General features: G+C 37.7%; 2 protein-coding genes across 2 annotated transcripts; both read left to right on the plus strand.

The window, feature by feature from the left end:
• The first annotated feature begins 853 nt into the window (after positions 1-853).
• dusp22a (dual specificity phosphatase 22a) lies at positions 854-15,797 on the plus strand. The gene is made up of 7 exons (XM_053320876.1): positions 854-1,198; positions 2,626-2,659; positions 3,623-3,705; positions 4,234-4,283; positions 7,904-7,978; positions 8,132-8,303; positions 14,151-15,797. The coding sequence occupies exons 1-7, from the start codon at positions 1,178-1,180 to the stop codon at positions 14,340-14,342; spliced, it is 627 nt and encodes a 208-aa protein (XP_053176851.1). The 5' UTR covers positions 854-1,177; the 3' UTR covers positions 14,343-15,797.
• A 1,928-nt stretch (positions 15,798-17,725) lies between these two features.
• Positions 17,726-21,581, plus strand: irf8 (interferon regulatory factor 8). Its single transcript, XM_053316515.1, has 9 exons — positions 17,726-17,762; positions 17,909-18,110; positions 18,474-18,657; positions 18,880-18,980; positions 19,241-19,298; positions 19,697-19,744; positions 19,896-20,291; positions 20,415-20,530; positions 20,762-21,581. Exons 2-9 carry the CDS (start codon positions 17,940-17,942, stop codon positions 20,957-20,959), a joined length of 1,272 nt encoding a protein of 423 aa, XP_053172490.1. The 5' UTR covers positions 17,726-17,762; positions 17,909-17,939; the 3' UTR covers positions 20,960-21,581.
• Positions 21,582-22,231: the final 650 nt, after the last annotated feature.

The raw sequence follows: 22,231 nt of genomic DNA on the forward strand, positions 1-22,231 counted from the left end.
AGTATGCAGTTTATACAAGTGATTTATTTTATTTATTTATTTATTTTTATTTAAAGGTTTAGAAATCAGGGACAATGCACATTAATAAAACATTTTAACAAAATGTAAACATGCCAGAATTAGCCAAAAGGCTATTTAACATCTGCTGTCCCTGGACTGATGTTAAATAGTCACCCTAAAGGAATACAAAAAGATTTAGTTTTAGGCATACAAATAATACATTAAAAAAAAAAGACTAAATCTGAATAAAAGCAAAAAAACAATGCAAAAGTGATGTGGAAACCTGAAGCCTCCAATGCACAAACACTGAGAATGGACTTTGGAGTAGGAGACATCTTGTGTCCAGCACATATACAGTAGCTACTTGTGAAATGAACAAGAATGGCTTATTCACAGATCCTGAATGATTTAGATGAGGAAGATTAGGATTAGGATTTGATAAGTGAACTTTTTTTTGGTGGAGAAGCTTTATTAGACTGGAAGGGATCTTTAGATAGCTGACCAGACACCAGTTTTACACCGGCCATTTATAAGTAAATTGTAACTTTAAATGTTGAAGATGCGAAGGTGTTTATCAAAAGTGTGTATCCTTTGTAAACGTGAAGAATTGCAGTCAACTGTAATTAGACATGTAGACATTTTAGAGGAAGTACAGTTTTGATGCAAGATACAATTTATTTATTCCCGAATATTATATTATATACATATTATATTATTATTTTTAGAACTACCTCATCTTCATCATGAGTCTAACGATCTATTTATCCATGGTACTATGGTTTCCTCATAACAAACAGGCTGAATGAAGCTGGATCTGAGTGCGACATGATGTGATGACGTCACTTACCGGATGAGTCTGCAGCTGCAGTTGTTTCACGTCAAAACAATCCGGAAGACGATACAGCATGACGGAACTGTCGGTGCAGCTGAGAGGTTACAAGGCTGAAACAAAAACATTCATGTTTTAGCGCTGCATAACAATGTTGCGACAAAAAGGACAACCATAGCGACGCAGGTTTTTTCTCTATTGTATCCTATGAGTCTCAAGTCCAGATCGGTGCATATCCAAAGTCGCGCTTGTTTGTTTTTTGGATATAAAGTCCATGTTTGTTAACAGATCGTAGCAGCTCCAGATTATCTAGTGCTATAGCTCGTCGCAGAGTGGTCCAGAGTCATCATGGGCAATGGAATGAATAAGGTAGGCTTTCAATTTAATTCTCAAGTGTGAAGTTGCTGTTATTGGCTTCTTTTTTTTTTCCTTCTTTTTTTTTGGTGAAAATGTAAAAGCTGTAGCGAGGGTGCCTCTCCTACTCAATGTTAATAAATCATGTCACATGTTTTGCTCTGTCCCACACTGATATAACCCAGACTTTGGACTGCCTCCAGCTTGAGATCTGTTGACATCCATAAAGAAAGTTATTTATTTGTACTTTATGTAACCAGGTATTTTTTTTAAAAAAAGGAACACCTGAACAAAATGCAGCATAAAAAGTTACACACAGTACAATACAACAAGAGGCACACAAAAGTGAAATAAAAACAAGGTAAAAATGTTATGAAGACCATCACAAAAACACATAGCAATAATAAGAAAGCTGAAATGAGATAGTGACAGTTAGTTTACCTTATAATTTACAATAACCTTGAATTTAGATTCAGTGTATGCAGGGCAGACAGCAGATGTGTGTCTTGTGAGTTGAGATAATGATTTGAAGATGAAATATGTGAAATTGAGTGCATGTAACATTAGAAGTGTGCCTAAAATTACTTTGTAAATAAAAACATGAAATGGACAGGACAAGAACCATAGGGACAAAAGCAAGACATGTTTTCTTAAGATGTGTGATGAATTCTTTGCAATCGCACCCTGTTCAGTCAGATTCAGGTGATTGGACTTGGCACAAGGGCAGCAGGTTGGCATGATGTGTTGGGAGACTGAATTGAACTGAACTGAAAGGCTTTCATTCTCCTTTGACATTCTGCTTCAACCCTGCTGAATTGTCCACAAGCAAGGCACCAAGACCACTGCTCTGTTGCTACATTTGTGTCGGCCCAATCCAGTTTTAGGAATGGTGTTCCCTTTTACTTTTCAAATTATGGTGAGAAACTATAAAGATGCTTCATGTATAAATTAATCAATATAAAACAAAATAATTTTATAACATAAATTTATCTTTGAAGCCTGAGTCACTAACATAAGAGACTAAATAATTGTTCATCTCAAATAGAGGCAGATAAATTGGACATCTGGATTTCCATTCTTCTTTGACAGTGAAATACAGTACAATAGCAGGCTGTGCTAGTCCTACATTTTATTTTTGTAATTCCAGCTATACATTATCATCAGACAGCTGCTCTTGCATGCTATTAGTACCAAAGACGTGCAGCAGCACTCAGTGGCTACTTGCCTCTCATCACTTTGTCCTGATAATCATGCATCAATGCTTCAGGCCTTGTATGGCTGTAGAGAATGTTTCCTTTGCTGTGCTCTGTTCTTAACTCTTAAGCCTTAAATCCAATCTGGCTCAACCCAGGACATTTGTTCCTTTCAAGTGAAGATTTTGAAGCTGGGCTGTAATGAATATCTAACCTGAATCCAACATGTCTGTGACTGCTGCTTCACAGGTTGTTGATGGACTCTACCTTGGGAATATAAGAGGTAAGAAAAACATAATGTAACTTGAATTGATTGTTTTACATGTTATACGTACTAGGTCGCAAGGTCAGGCTAGGCTTTTAGTACCAAGAGTCAGCATTACAGGCCAAAATGTATGTAGGGGGGGAAGGGGGCGTTGATTCATATTACAAGACTTTCCCACTAGTGTGCTTAAAGCCATGTCTTTATTTTAATGGCTTTGTAATGCAGCACACACTATACATTCCTAAATTGTATACAAAGTTACTGTAGCAGCTTATAAAATATGAAAACCCTGCAACGTTGTGTTTAGGCACAAAACTGTGGATGTTTGTTTTCCTACTATTGGAATATTTTTATATTAATGAATAAATGTGTTATTGTTGAGGATTTGCACACCTAAAAGTGAGTCATTGCATACTACTGATATTCACTATGAATGTTTTTCATTTTAAATTAAGCAATGTGACTCATAAAAAATCAAACATAGGGCACATAATAAACAAAGTTGTGAAGCTAGGACTAGCTCTTCTGTTAAACAGATTTCTGAGTAAAAAGATGCAAATCCTTTGTTGACAAAAGACAATTAAGAAGCCAGAAAGTCCTTTTTTGGTTACCAGTACAACTATTCATCAAATGTTGCTTGCACATTAAATGGGAATCAACAGTCTTTAGGATGTCACTGTCTGGCCTGATATGACCCCAGCAGCAGTTAATGTGGCATTTGGAGATTTCTAACTTTAGCTGCTGTGATGACGCCTCGGCTCCTCATGATGGCACAAGTACAATGGCTAAAATTAGTTCAAATGACGGGAGCAAGTGACCACAGGCCCAAACTGTACTAAATGATGTTGCAGGACAGTTAACAGCCCACAGATCTGCCTATGCAGCAGCTAACAACATAGCTGGTCAGTGTTGCTGATGTGTTGCTGAAATGAATTTTGCTGACAAAAAATTAACTCATATCCTTCCCTGTCCTTGTCCTAGATGCAGAAAACAGAGAAAGCCTGTCTCAGAACGGCATCACCCACATCCTGTCTGTGTATAACAATGCCAAGCCTGTGTTTGAGGTAAGTGGAAATTAGAGGTTAAATTATGTTTTTTTAACATCTTCAAAATTGTATGAATTTCTTGTCAGAAGAATTATGCCTGGACATTTTGTTTTGATTGCACAAGTCTCTTTTATAATGTGATGTGTCATGTCAGCCAGCTGGGGGTGGTGATGAGTTATAGTTGAAGCAGGAGAGTTTTTCATTATCCTCTTGGTGTCTGTCACAGAGGCTAAAATAGTTATTACAGAGAGCCTTGTCCCCTGTGGTTTTACAAAACATGTTCAGCATGTCACATCCAGGTGTCAGATAAATATTCATGTGTCCAAGTCATTTATTTCTTATGCCTGTGCAGCGTATACATCCATTGTATATCTCATATTTATTTAATCACTGCTTAACCCAAAAGCATTAATAATAAACAACTACACTGAGTGGCCAGAAAAATAGAAACACATGTCCCATGTGCATTGTCTTTCTGTATGCAAAACATACATTTAGATAAAAAAATATTCTGGGTTCTTTTTTATTTATTTATTTTTTTTACAGGACATGACTTACCTTTGTATTCATGCAGCTGATGCCTCCAGCCAGAATCTGTGAGTACACACACACACACACACACACAAATGCATGTACACACACACACACAGATGCACGCCCACATATGCACACACACACACACATATGCACACACACATATGCACACACACATATGCACACACACATATGCACACACACACACACACACACCATGGTGCTTATACCCCAGATTAAAACATGTCCTTGTTGATGTGAATTGTCTTGATGAGTCAAACAGAATGGTTACGACACCGTACACTCCAGTTTGTGGTACCAGGGTGTGACAGCCCAACACAAACTTAGAGAGGGAGAGAGAGAGAGAGAGAGAGAGAGAGAGAGAGAGAGAGAGAGAGAGAGAGAGAGAGAGAGAGAGAGAGAGAGAGAGAGAGAGAGAGAGAGAGAGAGAGAGAGAGAGAGAGAGAGAGAGAGAGAGAGAGAGAGAGAGAGAGAGAGAGAGAGAGAGAGAGAGAGAGAGAGAGAGAGACTCCGTGTTGAAAGAGGCATGAGCTGTCCCTCCGCCCTGGCATCAGTCACCAACATAGCACATTAGTCATAGGTTATACGTTGATTCGTTGTCTTCTTTTGCCTCTTTTGACACTAGCTTTTGGATCAAATGCTTATCACAGGCTCAAGGCAGGAACCACAATCAACAATTGTGGGTTGAACATCAATGCAAAAGAGCATGTCATTGTTGCTGTAATAGTGCCCTCCTCTGTTTGGTCAGGGTTCCTGCACAGGCAAGAGGTGGTATGTCAGAGCAGGTTGGATACATGTCCAGTGCAATAAACCCTTCCTGTGAAGCTCCTAGCTGACAAGTGATCCTAGTGATCCTCAGGTCAACAGTGAAGTGACAAGGACTGAACACTAAGGGAATTGCCTATACTGAGGTGTGTGTGTGTGTGTGTGTGTGTGGATGCAGGTAGAGTATAAATAAACTTGCTGATCACATAGTGGCCAGAGATGTTGTACATTGCCTTGGACCATGTGTTTATTAAATAGAACGTATTTCTGAAAACTCTCAACTCAAAAGCCAGCTCAAGAGAATCCAAACAAAGCTGCTGTTGTAAATATATGCACATGTGTGTATACTGAAGAAAGTTTTGGAGTTAGCACTGCTGGTTCTCATTGATTTGGGTGCGACTTCTAACTCCACAGTTACTGAAGTTTTCTTGGGACTGATGAGGAACTCTAGTTGCTTTAGTCTCTGAAAAAGAAAATAGTGCAGTGTTAAATGTAAATTAATGAGAATTGAGGTTTAGAGTTAGGCTGGAGGTGCCTGACCTCCAATGTCGCAATCAGGCGTCCTTCCCTCAGGCAGCAGAGGAAGGAAACCTTAGTGTGACATCTGGCTGTTTGCTTCGACCACCCAGAGCTTTAATAAACCCCCTCTGTCACAATCACTGGTCGGACTGATGGGAGTGGTGAGGCCAACTGCCGCCCCACCATGCTCGCCACCAGGCAGGGCCCCCTATAGCCAGGTCTGATGGCCCCTTCCCTGTATAAGGTCTGCAGCAAAGACCATATTTCTTATGTAGGCTCTATATTTTTTTATTGCAACTGTGATGATTTGAGGCTGTCTGAAAACCCTTCATCTTTCTTAAAGCTCTCATGTCTAGACTTTGGTATGCATGCCATGTTCATTTGTATTGTTCTAAAGACAGTAAGTGTCTCAAAATGCTCCAAAATAAAGACTGTAACATAAGTGACAGTTAACCGTGGTCCTTCATGAGAACAAGAAACAAAGGAGAACTCAAAAACCTCAGCAGGTAGAACTAAAGCAATACATTTAGGCCATGAGATTAGAATAAATCTCATAACGCAAATTTGTATTATTTGCAGTGCAGTGGCTCCTGAGAGTGGCCAAGTGAAGATTAAATGTCAGTAACAAAATAGAACATGCTGTTGTTAACAATATATTTGGGCAAAACATACAGATCAGTGCTGAATTGGTCACCATTGATGTCATCAAAGTTATAGTAGAAATGACATTCAGTGATGTGATGTCAGCAGCATCCAAACATAGACACAACATGTAAGTGAACTCTCCTTATATGTTGATCTATATAGCTGCCGACATGCTCATACTGTATGATTGAGAAGGGCCAAGTTTTCCCCATCAGTGAACTTTCGCATGACAAGGCGGCTTTGACTTTAATGCAGAGTGCATTAACCATGAAGGTGTCAAGTCATTTGCATGAAACTTTTCCAAAATTAAATGTGTATTTGTTTCAAACAAAGAGTCTGCAGAAAAGGTTAGATTTAAATCTTTAGATTTAAATTTTTTTTATTTGAATAATGATTTCTTATGCATATGGAAATAAATCTTACCATATAACAGATTGGCTGTAGCACTTTTTGCATTTAGAATATACAACACCTCGACAGCAACTTTTAGTTTCAGTGTTTTTGTCTGGATTCAGCTGTTTAAAACCTCAAATCTTTGTCACAAGGTAATTTTCTGCATATTAAACAAGATGGCCGGAAATCTCTGTGCTAGGAAGACAGAACAAAGTGCTGAAGAGACATCTTTTGAAGAGGAGTTTGGATCTCAGGAAGAAGGAAAAAAGAAAAGTGGTAGTCTATTTTAGCCCCAGTCTGTTATTCTGTCTGCTATTGAGTAACCAGCATCTGCTCCCCAGGAGACTGTGCTATCAGCCATGCACTTCTTGATTATGCAAAACACCATCAGTGTTTCCTGACAGTGTACTAGTAGGAGATTTTAGGTTCATTTATAGTACATTGTGAAAACGTCTGGATTCATACACTATGCGCTAATCTCTCTTTTAGAGAAGCCTCAAATCCTGGGCATTTCTGTGATCTATTTAATATATCTATTTAATTTTTAGTTTACAAGCAGTTTATAATTACATTTGTACCGTGTGGTTAGTATTTCATAACTCTCAGTTTGACACATTTTTTTCACATAACTTCTGGGTCTAAACATATGAAAACGTGAATAATCCAACGTAAGGAAGGAAGCTGGTTTCTGTATTTTAGTTCTCTTAATGGTTTTAGACAGAATAAATGAATGCTAGTCATTTATGTTATTTTGCAGATTGACAGAAACAAGTTAGACCGTTACTTCCCTTGTCTATTCCTACTGTCTGTTCTCTGGTCTACCACAGAGTCTGTTTGGGCAGACCCAACCTTTTTCTCACATGACAAGTTGGAGTAGTTAAAAGAAAATCACTAGCACTTCACACTAGCACTTTACACATACAAAATAACAAACATCAATCAAAACCATGTCTCTTCATTTCGAGCCTTCTCACTGTATCTGAGAGTTACTTGCAGTTTCTACAGTAAAAATCGGAATAGTTTTACACTGTCATAGTTTCAGCACAATATTTGAAACACAAAGTTAGGGCCTCATCTCAGAAGTTTCAGTTCGAGTTGTCCTTTTTCATATCCTATAACATGTTCACCTGACATCTATTTTTAGCTCTACACTCTACAGTACCTTGGTAAAAGCATGGTAGTTTTCTGATTTGATGAGAAATAGCACAGAGCTATTCTTGATTTAAAAGAATTATAATGTTACCTCCAAAACACAGGAAATGCGGATCCTATGTCAGTTATGTTAAACTTGAAATGTAGTAAACAATGTAATAAGTTTCTGTCTTGAATTTTTTCCCAGGTTGCAGCATTTTAAAGAATGCATCAGTTTCATCCATGAAAGTCGACTGAATGGTGGATCTTGTCTGGTTCACTGGTAGGTTTTATATCAATGAAACCTTTTATCCCAGCATGACTCAGTTCAGTACCTGTTCTGTTATTTACCTATTTCCAGTTAGAAGTTAAGAAGGTATTAATCATCCAGTTGTTTAATGACAATGACCAAGCTGTACACTATGTGTTTCTGTAGCCTTGCAGGTGTGTCCCGCAGCACCACTATGGTGGTGGCCTACCTGATGACTGTCACCCACTACAGCTGGGAAGAGTGTCTGTCTGCGGTCAAAGCTGTTCGCTCTTTTGTCGGTCCAAACTATGGCTTTCAGCAGCAGCTGCAGGAGTACCAGACCACACAAGTCTCAGAGGTACAAATAAAAATTAACACTGATTGATGAATGCAAAGACCCAGTACCTTCACAAAGGGTCCAGTCTACTTTTACTTATTGCTGTGCTTCAATCTAAATTCAGAAGGCATTTTAAGTTGTAGGTTAATGTTTTCATATTTTGTATCACCACCCACACCACACCATATTTTATCCCATTTCACAGCCATTTTAAAGTAGTTTTCTGTAATTGCTTCTGTGTACTTAATGTTGTTATTGTTGCATGTAAGTCATGCACAGCAACTCACAAGGTATGAGGTGTGCAATCACCTCACTGCACATGCACCACTGGTGGTTAACTTGTCAACAAATAATCGTAACTCTCTTGGTCCTTTGGAACATAACATACCTGACAAATGCAGTGGAGTATCTTGTGCATACTCGTTACTGAGTAATTTGTAACGTAAACTTGTATATGTTTGTGTATTTTTTATTTCCTTAGAGGTCAACAAACTACCATGGTTTGTTTTACAGTAAACCATCAAATCTATGGCTAAGCTGCCATACCTCAGATTCTCAGCCACAGCAGGAAACTAACTACCAGCACGGTGCATCAGATAAATGAATATGGCCATCTTACTGTTTGAAATGGCTCAAAAATCCCCCTAATATGAATCAGTCTAACATCAAAATAGGAGAACTTGGTTTGAATACAAAAGAGTATCTATGGACCAGTTATAGAAAGGAATACAGTTTTGGGAAATTGGCTAACATGCTTCTTTTCCATGAGTAAAATGAGACCAATGCAGCTTTTATGTCTGCACATGGAGTACAGATATTGGCACATGCTGTATATTGTTTATTTAATCTGTAAACTAACATAAAAAACAACAATTTTGTCATTCTAGAGGATGTTATGTGCGGTAACTATATCTGGCCAAACTAAACTATTGGCCATATTTATTTTTGCTTCGAAAAATGAATGGGAGGCTTTAACAAAATAAAAAATAAAAGGCCGGGTCCATCTTTACGATGCCTTGAACTATTTTTGCATGTCATTCCACCATAAGAACCAAGACACAAAGGACAATATTGAAATTGCCAAAAACAAATAGTCTCTTAACATCACTGTAACATGTACAACTATATTGTTTTATTCTCTTAGTATGTATGTGTTTAGAAAATTAATTTTAAATGTATACTATGCAGGATTTTCCTATAAATTAAGACGCACTAGAAGTGTGTGACGGTGTATTTATCTACTTGCCCTCAGTCTGTATTTTCTTATTATTTTACTGTGTCCGGGATGCTTCTAGGTATCAGCCTTTGGACAGTGGGTATGTAGCCCCTAGCTAACAGTGTGCAGGGTGTCAGGTAGGGACTTGTAGCGTAACATAGATATATAAAGAGCTCATTCTGATTGAGCTGGGGTGGAGATGGGGGGGGGGACGACTTTGAATGCTTTGTTTACAAACGCCAACCGACAAATCCTGCATAGTATACCTTGAATTTTTTTTTCTAATTTGCTTTATCCTGTATTTCAGGGTGTTAATTATACCTAATGTGAATTTTAAGTGTCTTGGTAGATACATACAATTCATAATGTTTCCTTCTTAGAGGATAAATACTTGCTCATCTCCTTTTACTTTGAAGAATATTATCATTGAAAGGACATATTAGTCCAGTCTGATCTGGTTATTATCATTCTGTTCATACAGTCAAATTGTTCATAGCTGACAGACACATGCATGGCAACAGCATTGCCAAGTCTTAGCCATATTTTCACATTGTAGGAAATGAGGACATTTGTTTTTGCATTTTTTTTTCGAGCCAGCCTTTCACACTTTGTAGCATTTTAGTTACTTGGATGCATGTAGTGCGTGATTCCACTATGGCAGTGACCCAGCCATTGAGTAGAGAAGGGGAACTGCAAGGGGTTTGCTAGGATTGCATTAGCTTGGTACGGCTCATCACGTGTTCAGCATTACTGTCAGCATCTTGCAACATCACATGATGCACATTATTTGTAGGTCTTGCACTGATTTCGAGGATTTAAAAGAAAATGTTTCTGTATTTGTGTTTTTCCCACATCTGCCTCAGATAGAAAGTGAGGAATCCTCAAGAAAACAGAAAGTGTTTTTGCTACAACACAAGCTATGTTGTTATCAACATACTGTACTGATACTGTTACTGATCAAATAATTCAGAATAACATGATTTGCAATTACCACAAACTATTACAACACAGTTTACTGCCAAACAGGGGCAAGAACAAGTTTCATACATAGCTAAAAGATTGATAAAGGGAGTCAATTAATTATAAATGCTACTTGACTCACCAGGAAACACTGTGCAGAGATTTCTAGGTCACAGAAGACCAATCATAATGCTCATTTACACTGTAAATGGATCACTGAGATGTTAGGTGAAAAAAAATGTGGGACTCATTTCAAAGACATTTTTAAATAGTTGATGCATTTTATTTATTCTTCAAACCAAAGAATAGATAGAAAGTATGTTTACAAAATAAATACAGAAGTTAAGACTGAATATGTTGATATTGTATTGAATATATTGTATTGTACTTAGTAGGATGTTAGGTTTTTGCAACCTGTTTTTAATTAATTAAATTTAGTTAAGTAGAGTTTAGTCAGTTGTCCTTGTGTTGGAGCAATTCGGCTGTTAACTTATTGAAGTTATTTTTCCTGCATTCTCTGTCTCAGCTTAAAATTGTTTTTGAGGTTTTGACTTGAATTAAGTGACTGACATCCTCTTTATCTTTACATCAAATTTGATATTTTCATGCTCGCCATATCCTGATGTGGAACACTTGAACTAATTAACTTCTAACTAGATAAATTTTCTCTTTCATGACTCCATGAGACTTGGCAAAATCTTGCATACCTGATTACACATTAACACCTGTTAGTTTATTAATGTGTTATCTTTATACTGTGGTGCTTTTGATTCATCTAGTTAATTCATCTTCACAGTTGTGCTGATACATTATGACTCAGTGCTAGACAGTTTGGGATCTTTAGTAGGGGGTGAGAATACTTATTCTATATATATATATATACATATACTTTATGGAAAGTTTTGGGGGAGCATCTTATTCCTGCTCTTTTAAAGGATAAAATGTACTTTTTTTAATGCTTTATTTTTCCAGAATTTTGTACAGACAGAATATAGATGGCATCAATGCAATGGATAAACACATCAATAGAAATTACACTATGGAAGAAATAAAAGTGGTTGCATATGATGTCAAAATAACTCAAACGCAGGCTATATAGTGTCCATGTCAACGCTAAAGAAAAGAAAACAAACAAAAAAGAAAGGAAAAAGAAAAATATACATATATAGATTTACACACCTATATCTATATATGTTTATGTATATATGCATATACATATATGTGTGTGTGTGTGTATGTGTGTGTGTGTGTGTGTGTGTGTGTGTGTGTGTGTGTGGACGTGGACAAAATTCTTGGTACCCTTCTGTTAATGAAAGAAAAACCCACAATGGTCACTGAAATAACTTGAAACTGACAAAAGTAATAATACATAAAAATGTACTGAAAATTAACTAATGAAAATCAGACATTGCTTTTGAATTGTGGTTCAACAGAATCATTTTAAAAAACAAACTCATGAAACAGGCCTGGACAAAAATGATGGTAGAAAATATTGAAAATAATTTGAGCATAGGGACACATTAAACTAACGTGTGTCCTCTAATTAGTATCGCAGGTGTCCTCAAACTTGTAATCAGTCAGTCTGCCTATTTAAAGGCTGACAAGTAGTCACTGTGCTGTTTGGTGACATGGTGTGTACCACACTGAACATGGACCATAGGAAGCGAAGGAGAGCGTTGTCTCAGGAGATTAGAAACAAAATTATAGACAAGCATGTTAAAGGTAAAGGCTATAAAACCATCTCCAAGCAGCTTGATGTTCCTTTGACTACAGTTGCACATATTATTCAGAAGTTGAAGGTCCACAGGACTGTAGCCAACCTCCCTGGCCTTGGCTACAATATTGATGACAAATTGAAGAGACGGATAATACGAATGGTAACCAAAGAGCCCAGAACAACCTCCAAAGAAATTAAAGGTGAACTCCAAGGTCAAGGTGCATCAGTGTCAGATCGCACCATCCGTTGTTGTTTGAGCCAAAGTGGATTTCATGGAAGACGACCAAGGAGAACACCACTGTTGAAAGCAAATCATAAAAAAGCGAGACTGGAATTTGCCACAAAGCTTCTGGGAGAATGTCCTTTGGCCAGATGAGACAAAACTGGAGCTTTTTGGCAAGGTACATCAGCTCAATGTGCATAGACGCAAAAATGAAGCATACCAAGAAAAGAACACTGTCCCTACTGTGAAACATGGAGGAGGCTCGGTTATGTTCTGGAGCTGCTTTGCTGCATCTGGCACAGTGTGTCTTGAATCTGTGCAGGGTACAATGAAATCTCAAGACTATCAAGGCATTCTGGAGAGAAATGTGCTGCCTAGTGTCAGAAAGCTTGGTCTTGGTCGCAGGTCATGGGTCTTCCAACAGGATAATGACCCAAAACACAACTAAAAACACCCAATAATGGCTAAGAGCAAGACATTGGACTATTCTGAAGTGGCCTTCTATGAGCCCTGATTTAAATCCTATTGAACATCTGTGGAAGGAGCTGAAACATGCTGTCTGGAGAAGGCACCCTTCAAACCTGAGACAACTACTCACGAGGAGTGGGCCAAAATACCTGTTGACAGGTGCAGAAGTCTCATTGACAGTTACAAAAATCGTTTGATTTCAGTGATTGCCTCAAAAGGTTGTGCAACAAAATATTAAGTTAAGGGTACCATCATTTTTGTCCAGGCCTGTTTCATTAGTTTGTTTTTTAAAATTATTCTGTTGAACCACAATTCAAAAGCAATGTCTGATTTTCATTGGTTAATTTTCAGTAAATCTTTATTTATTCTATATATATATATATATATATATATATATATATATATATATATATAGAACAAAACATAGAGAACCATAGGGGTATGAATAAGTCACCAGAGACTAAAATGACAGAGGTATCTGTCATTTTTTGGTAGCTCTTAGTCCATGTTTCTTAGGGAAAAGGATCAGCAACTCTACCCTTGCCAAATGTTACATTCTTGAAACAACAAGATTCAGTTAAGTCTGCCATTAGAATCATACTAACTACTTCAGATTTGTGTTAACTTGTTGTGTACTGTGTTGTGATCATCTGAGTCTCCTGCCATGAGTGACAACATATCCAGCAACTGAATTTAGGCTTTACTGATGTACAGTACCAGTCAGTTTGGACACACTTTCACATTCACATCAATGAGAAAGTGTGTCCAAACTTTTGACTGGTACTGTATATAACAAAATCCCTCTATACTCACTAAAAAAAGCTGAATTATGGGGAAATCCTGAGCTTCAGGATACAATAGAGTGGGAATGAAAAAAAAACCCAAATTGAACTGAGAATTAGCAAACAAGTATTCCATCCATTTTATTATACCTCTCAGTTTTTACAATGAACCCTTACACAATACTTAATAATAATTACATAAAAAGACAATTTTCCTGCCACTTTCTTTGGCACATCGAGTTGAGTTTGAATATACCCCCTTTTGTTTCATAATGCTTTTTTTTGTGGATTTGTGGAATAAATTCTAAATTGGACATGACTCATTGTGTGAAAACACTTACCAGTCTACATGTTATAAATAGTTGATATTTAAATAAAAACATTTCAGTTTGCTTGTTGAACAATTTTTAAGTGTGAAGTGGTCCCAAGTCCTTGCAAATGCAGTAAACATATTTAGTGAGTATGATTCAGTATAATGTAAGTCTTATTTTCTTGTCCCCAGTACAGAGCATGGTTACGGTCCAGTTTCCGTCCCAGTCCATTTAATGACCAGGATCAGGTGGGTGCCCTACTGAGGCAGTACACAGAACAACAGGAAAGCCAGAGGAGAGGAGCAGACCAATGCTGGATAAATCGGGGTGTAGGTGTCTGCTCTTTACCGTCCGACCCTGATGAGCCTGAAGGCAGCAGCTGAACCGTGGGCTTCTGGTCATGCCAACGTTCTTGTCCAGTGCTGTCTGAAAATGGCAGTAGCTGTTACTTTGTACTCAATTCCAAATCAACTCTGAGTTGTATCTAACATTAAGGCCTTTGTACAACTCTTTATACTTTATTTTCATCTGTTTAGCCACTTTTAAGCAATGGAGGTTGATTTAGAATTGGGTGACACACTACACTACCAGTACCTCCCATGTACAGCCACAACATGGGTATCAGTGCTCACAGACGCCTTATTCTAAACACCTCAGCACCTTAGCCATGATATAATAACCTGTACTTCCACATGGACTCTTACATCCTGTAACGTTCAGCATGGTAGCCTTATAGAGAGGTGATTGATTAACGCTGTCTTAAAGGAACATTTTGCCTCTAATTATGTGCAGGTCCAGTCTGTGCTGGCAAGATATGAAAAATCTATGTAAAATGTACAACCAATTTGATGCTCATTATTCTAACACAGGAAATGTCAGTCCAATTGTGAAAGTAATTGTCCCTATAAGTACAGGTATGCAAAAACTCTGTCAAATGTTTAAACACAAATGAACAATTATTAACTATTTAATATACAATGATCATGGAATTGTTCGCACTAGCCACCTACACAAGTTATAACAACAACAAAACATATTACTGTTGCACATCACTGCCCATGTAGTAAACAGCATGTGTTTATAGAAACCAGTAGGAAACTGCCCTTTCATCCCAGTTGGTACTTTTTGGTTTATTTGAAGAAAATTTCAAGGAGTCTGTTGTCACATATCTCAGCACACTAAACTGTATCATCTGCAGGATCCAGAACCGACAACTGACAGCAGAACATATTCACTTCAGTAGAACAAATGCTGTGAGTTGGATCTACCTCTTAGTTCCACATAGCTTTGTCTTTATTGCCTCGGCCAGAGCTTCTGCTGAGTTATCTCTTATCTGGCAGAAGAGCCCAAGAACAAAGATAGTATACTTACAACAGCCAAACCCTTGTTGTAGTTTGCCTGCCATGAGCTGCTGTCAGATAAGTGAGATAGTGGCCTTATTTTCTGTTTTGTTTTGTTAACAAGGCTACTACATTTGTATAGAGATGTAGAGAACATTGGTTCATACAGGAGTAACATAAGTATCAAAATTGGCTAAATGTTCCTTTGAGTAATACACTGCACTTAATTTGAGAGGCTATGTAAAATATGGTTAAACTATAACTACACATGAAGGATCTCTGCAGTCCAAAAGTCTTCCTGATTTTAACGAAACTCTAATTTTTATTTTTTATTTTTTTGTGGAAAAGCTGATTTTTTAGGGAATTTGTGTTACACATCTGTGGGTACAGTTAAGTATTTTAATTGCATATTTATGGTGTTTTTTGTTTGTGTTTTATAATAAAATGCAGCGATTGACAAAAAATATGGAAGTGCTAATAAATCTGTACTATCAGTGACACGTGTGCAGTTGTGTATGTAAGTAAAAGTCATGAGGACAGAACATGACTGGATACATGATTAGTATATTAAATACAGCTCACCTGTAAATACCATGCTTGTCTGATGAGGCAGCTTTGTAAATCCACTGTGTGAACACATGAAAAGTTTTCTCAAATTTCAATCTACATATATCCCAAATTTGAAAGGTTCCTGGGTTTCACTCAGCAAGTCAACTGGATCATTGGATGGGCAGCTTCCATGAAACAGTGCAGTAAATCTTTTACAGTCACATAAAAGTTTGAATTCAGGTACACCAACACAGACTTTAGTGCATGTTTGCACTTTATTCAGTGCTGTCTGAGAGACAAATGACAGACTTGCAGTATATTCTGTAAGTTTGTTTTTAGTTAACATTTATCTATTTGGACAATTACACATATTAGTAGCATGATCACAATAGTCTGTATACTTTCTTTCTAATGTCAGTGATTATGAGTGTTTGCAGAGAATTAAAAACCTAGTCTTCAATCAGCTCAGTTTTCTTAGTTTTCATCAGTGGACATAGCATTAAAACAACAAATAGTGGATTTATTGTAAAATATTTCAGCATATTCCTCAGTGAGACATTTAATGTTACAATATATGTGAAATCATGATTGGTTCTACAGAGATAAGTACACCAAACTGTAAGTGATGTTAAATTCAGTATTGGATTTTTTTTAAAAAGACACAAGATTAGATGTTAATACAGTTATATGAGAAAATACAGTTGGCAGATAGTACTACTTACATTTATAAACACTATTCATCAACCATTATTCATCAACCACTATCAACCATTATTCATCAACCACTATCAACCACTATGCATCAACCATTATCAAACCTGTGGTTCATCACGATCTCAGACTTTGACGTTTTTTTCTAACTCACACATTTATATCCGAACATCATTCCAGGAAATACACCATCCCTCGGTTCCTTGGAATCTCTTCCTGTGGGAAGGTTCCGGTGAGGCCACTCATAGTGTACTTCCAGTTATTGGCTTCAAAATAGCACATTCCTTTATACTGAAGGTTAGTTTATTTACACAATATTCCTTGTATTCCTTTGACTTTTTATGGCAGGAAAAGGAGCTACTTAAGAGAATTCCTCGTGTGTGGGTGTGTGGACATGTTAATTCCTGTAAGGACATCCAGAGAGGTGGCACTTACTTGAGACATATTCAGGTTTACTGTCAATGTGGCAAAACAAAAACTTGGATAGTATACAGAGCGACAATATCACACCCAAAAGAACAGGACTGTTATGACATTGTGGTTCTACATAGGATTAATAAATGGAGTCAATAAAAAGATATATCATAACAATATAGCTTTCTTTTATAACATGACATTTAACCCATGAACCTTTATTAGATACTGACCATGACGATGATAGATTTGTCATTCATCATATTTTTACATTTCACGTCATCATCATACAAGGTAATATATATCCACGTGACTTAAATTGATCAGACATACTTCACCATCAGACGGGTTTTGTGTAGTGTACCTGCTCAATAACTATTTTATTTTTGGTTTCTCATCTGTCCTGAGAGCAGGACGTGGGAGGGACGCGTTACCTTGGTTAAGAGCACAGAAATCCCCCACTGCATGATAACTTGTGACTCTCCGGATTTATTGAGTGCTTCACGTCTGCGTAGTTTAAGCGTGGGCCGCGATATAACAACCATCGCTTGTGTCAGGCCATTTCTTGTAAATGCCCACAGTTAAGAGAACAACACTTCCGTAATGGGCCGGTCTCAGACGCACTGATTGGTCAGAGTGAGGAAGCGTTGTCAAATCATCTGCTATTTCATTGATTACACGGGGCACGATAAACTTTACAGGAGTGTGTTGGTGTGAACTCACATTAAATCTGACAGTGAGCCGTCTATCAACTCAGGATAACAAACGAGTTCAGCTGCCTGCCAACCTGTAAGTGCTTTTACTTTTGATTTGCTTTTGAAATTACATTGAATACAATTTATTCATTTTGCCATGATGACGGACCACATTTTAATAGTGAGGCACAATTAAATAGTAATAAATTATATATTATATCATATATTATATGCCGTTAGGTTTACCCGTGACCAATCCAAGATCAAGACAATGTCCAACTCGGGAGGTCGGAGACTGAAGCAGTGGCTGATGGAGCAGATCCATAGCGGACAGTACCCCGGACTCTTGTGGGAAGATGACAGCCACTCAATGTTCCGAATTCCGTGGAAACACGCAGGGAAACAGGATTATAACCAAGAAGTTGACGCGTCCATTTTTAAGGTTTGACAAATTGATTACTTTGAGATTTTGGTTTGACTCACAGTGCTGCGAAAAAAAAGGAATAGGATTGATTAGTCTAGTACTTTTTAAATCAGCCCCTTTCGTGTCTGAAAGGAAATGATCATTTAGATGTTTAAAAGTAATTATGGCCACAGAACTTTTGACTTAATAAACACAGAGAACAATTTCATTTTCACCGACTCAAGCTTTGACACTGCAATACAGTATGACAGTTTTTCTTTCTTTCTTTCTTTTTCTTTCTTTCTTTCTTTCTCAAGGATAGTTTAAAAGAAGAAGAATCAATTTAGTGTTTTTACTGGAAGGATTAAACTTTAATACAGTATTTGGTTTCTTCCTCCACAGGCTTGGGCTGTGTTTAAAGGCAAGTTTAAGGAAGGAGATAAAGCTGAGCCCGCAACATGGAAGACCAGGCTGCGCTGTGCCTTGAATAAAAGCCCTGACTTTGAGGAGGTGACAGAAAGGTCGCAGCTTGACATCTCTGAGCCCTATAAAGTCTACCGAATTGTACCTGAGGAAGAGCAAAAACGTGAGTTCATTAATGTTGTAGGGTAAATGTTAATTCTCAGTTTATATCCTAAACACATCTCCATTATCCAGCTGCTAGCAAGCAATCAATATTTGTGCAAAGCATGTTGTAGGATAATATTCCCAGGCTCCTCATGTGACAATTATGAATACAAAAAGACAATGCATTAGGAAATCACAAAGTAGCATGGAAGTCAGAATATCTTATTTCTTTCGTCCACAGATGGTAAAAGCTCAGGGATGGCCATGACAGCTACCACAAGCTCTGGTGATACTGCTGACATGGACTGTAGCCCTGCAGAAATAGAAGAGTTCATTAAAGAGGTGAGACTCATTCCTATTTCAAACCATTCATCTAACTATGTTTCTCACCTCTATTTCTGCCCCCTCTCATGTCTGTTTTAGAGGCCACATAGCTTTTGTGTTACTTTTTTTCTAATTACCACACTCTGCTGTCTCCAACACTTGTTGCACCAAGCGTGCACACCCTCCCACTTGAGCTTCATGACTGTGAAGTGTACCGTGCTGTGCTGTACAAAGGTGGTTTGTTGACAACAACTTATTGCCTTGGTGTCTTGTTGCAGGAGGAAGGCTGTAGCATTCAGGCCAGTCCAGAGTATTGGTCTCAGGGCAGCGTCAATGGTAAGACAACATTTTCTACCTACTTCACAACACAACACATATTTATCTGATTATATAAGTCTGTCCATCCATTACTTGTCCAACTACTCTTAGTTCCGTATTTTTGAGACACGAGCTTTAATGTTTTTGAAAATAACCACAGTGGTGAGCTCAATGACATGTTCCTGCAATTGTGGGTGCTAAATAGAGGTTATTTGCTTGTCTGTTGAATTCTGCAATGGAAGAATTGACTAACATCCTGTCAAACTTTGCTGACTAAGTTGATAATTTCTTCGTAAGATCGTGCTAGAGAAAAGATATTTCTGATGATGTGGCAAAATAGTAACATGACAGTGTGGTCAGTGATTGCTTAGACATGTCCACAGTCTTAACTGAACTCTTCCTTCTGTGATTCACAGCTTTCCCACTGCATCAGGAACCCTTACCATCAGGCAATCTCAGCTCAGGTATTCATTTTTAGTGTCCAAGAATGCATCATAATTAACATCAGATCTGTAGTTAAGCATGGACAGTAGTAATGTCTTTGGTTACATGCATCATGTTTTTGACATGTGCAGCTGCTTTTCTTGCAAAGCTTACCAAGTGTCCTATTTCCAGCTCTCTCCCAGATGATGATCAGTTTCTACTACGGAGGAAAGCTGATGCACAACACACTGGTTACTCATCCTGAAGGCTGCCGGATCTCCCCTGGCCAACAGCACCTGGGCCGGGGCGCCCTCTACAGTTCAGACAGCATGCAGAGTGTTCATTTCCCCCCTGCTGAGCTCATCGAGTATGAGCGCCAGCGCCATGTCACGCACAAGCTTCTGGGCCACCTGGAAAGAGGTGTTTTGGTCCGTGCCAATCAAGAAGGTGTCTTCATCAAGAGGCTGTGCCAGAGCCGTGTCTTCTGGAGTGGGCTGGGTGAAGTGGCTTCTCAATATGGCCCCATGCCTGGTAAACTTGAGAGGGATGCTGTGGTCAAGATTTTTGATACAGGAAGGTTTCTTCAAGGTGGGCCTCAATGTTAAGCTTATGAAAAGAGCCTAAATTAATGCAAAACACATACAGGTCTTAACAAATTCTAAAGTATAAAAAGTATTCTAACCAGCTGTCCATGTGCTTTATATGTTCCAGCTCTGCAGCTATACCAGGAGGGTCAGTTTCCAGCTCCTGACCCAACAGTGATTTTGTGTTTTGGAGAAGAGCTCCATGATCTCAGCAATGCCAAGAGCAAACTGATAATTGTGCAGGTAACAACAGTCAAGTAATGACATTTTTACATCATAACATGTTATTTACAGTAAATATCATTGTCTTAGTAGTTACCTGATCGAGCAATATAAATATCCAATATTTCCTCAGCTTTGAAAAAAAAAACCTTAACCCTAACCCTAACCCTTGACACTGTCCCACGAGATAAGGCACCAAACTACAAATACATAATAACAACCCAAACACTCTGTCTCCTTTCTCTGTGGCAGATTACTGTAGTAAATTGTCAGCACCTGCTGGAAGCAGTGAACATGCGCCGCACCCAGCCCTTCTGTAACAACTCCAACCTAGAGATGTCTGATGAGGTGGCCTCAGACCAGATGGCCCACATCTACCAGGACTTGTGCAGCTACAGCGGCCCCCAGAGGCCAGCCTGCTACAGGGACAACATGCCCATCACTGCCTGAGTGGTTACAAACATGACAGAAGCTCCTCAGCATGTAGTAGATTGAATCTACAAAATGTTAGGGACACTCCTTATTTTTCTAACATGCACTGACAAAGTGCATCCAGCTAGAGGCCAGTATCACAGTTAGACTTTTATACCAATCACAGTGGAGGTGTAAAGTTAAGGAGAAATAAATCAGTTTCAGTATGGACCTGTAAGTAAATAGTATTAGGCTGTCCCTAATATTTTGTGTATCAGTACTTTTTGTATTTTTATATGTAGAGTGCTAACACTGACTCTGTGTCTAAACTCCGCTTTTTTTTTTCTTTTCTTTTTTTTTTTTTTTTTTTTTTTTTACAGTAGAGTGTTATCCAGCTCAAGAGAAAAAAAAGTTGCAATAAGATTAATTTTCTTACACATAACTCAGCTGTGGTGTAAAACTATAACAACATATTCAACCACATTACTTAACAAATCTTCAAAGTAATTTGAAATTTCTGTGGAACTTTATTCTGATTTGCTCATGTATTATTGACGTCACTCATCTGGCTGATGTCAACTGACTGACGTATAACAAATAATTTAGCTCTCAAAATGTAATCTTACATGCATCAATTTTTTTTTAATGTTTTATGTCATGGTTATGTACGTGACCATAACCATGACAAAATCAACATAGTTTTGTACTTTTTATAGTAAATATAACTTTTCATTTGAGTTGATAAAAGATAGAAGGGATTTTAGATGCAACGTGGCATTATATTACAGATAGGTTTTACTATCTGTTTTACTTGATCTTTATTTTTGTTATTTTTTTTAATAACTTCATTTCTAATAAAAAAAAGTTTTTACTGAACTTTACAGCTGATTGTGTTTATATCATAATGTTGCTGTTGATTTCGTTTTGATTATTGTATTATTACAAAAGTGAATACAAAATTGTGTTAGTAACGGTTAAAGCCTCTGGGCAGCTTTTCAGCTATTTCATTTATTTTGTACAGTATTCAAATCAGAGTGTTGAGACTTTGCCCCACACTAAAAACTGCAAAACCACTTTCACATACTGTAACTTTTTCAAAAACACAATTAAACTGGATATGTTAAAATAAATTAAATTTAGTGTCAGATGGGACAAAAATGTGCATATTTATGAACTAAAGATGCAAAAACCAGCAATGCAATCCTTCAAGTTTCCTAATATTGCCAAGAGTAGATGTCATAAGTGTTGTTCAGAACAACCAATTCCCCACAGAGAATACAGCATGTTTTCTGTCTGTTTCAATGCTTGAGT

The sequence above is a fragment of the Scomber japonicus genome, chromosome 1 (genome assembly GCF_027409825.1).
Source record: "Scomber japonicus isolate fScoJap1 chromosome 1, fScoJap1.pri, whole genome shotgun sequence".
NCBI classification, from domain to species: Eukaryota; Metazoa; Chordata; class Actinopteri; order Scombriformes; family Scombridae; genus Scomber; species Scomber japonicus.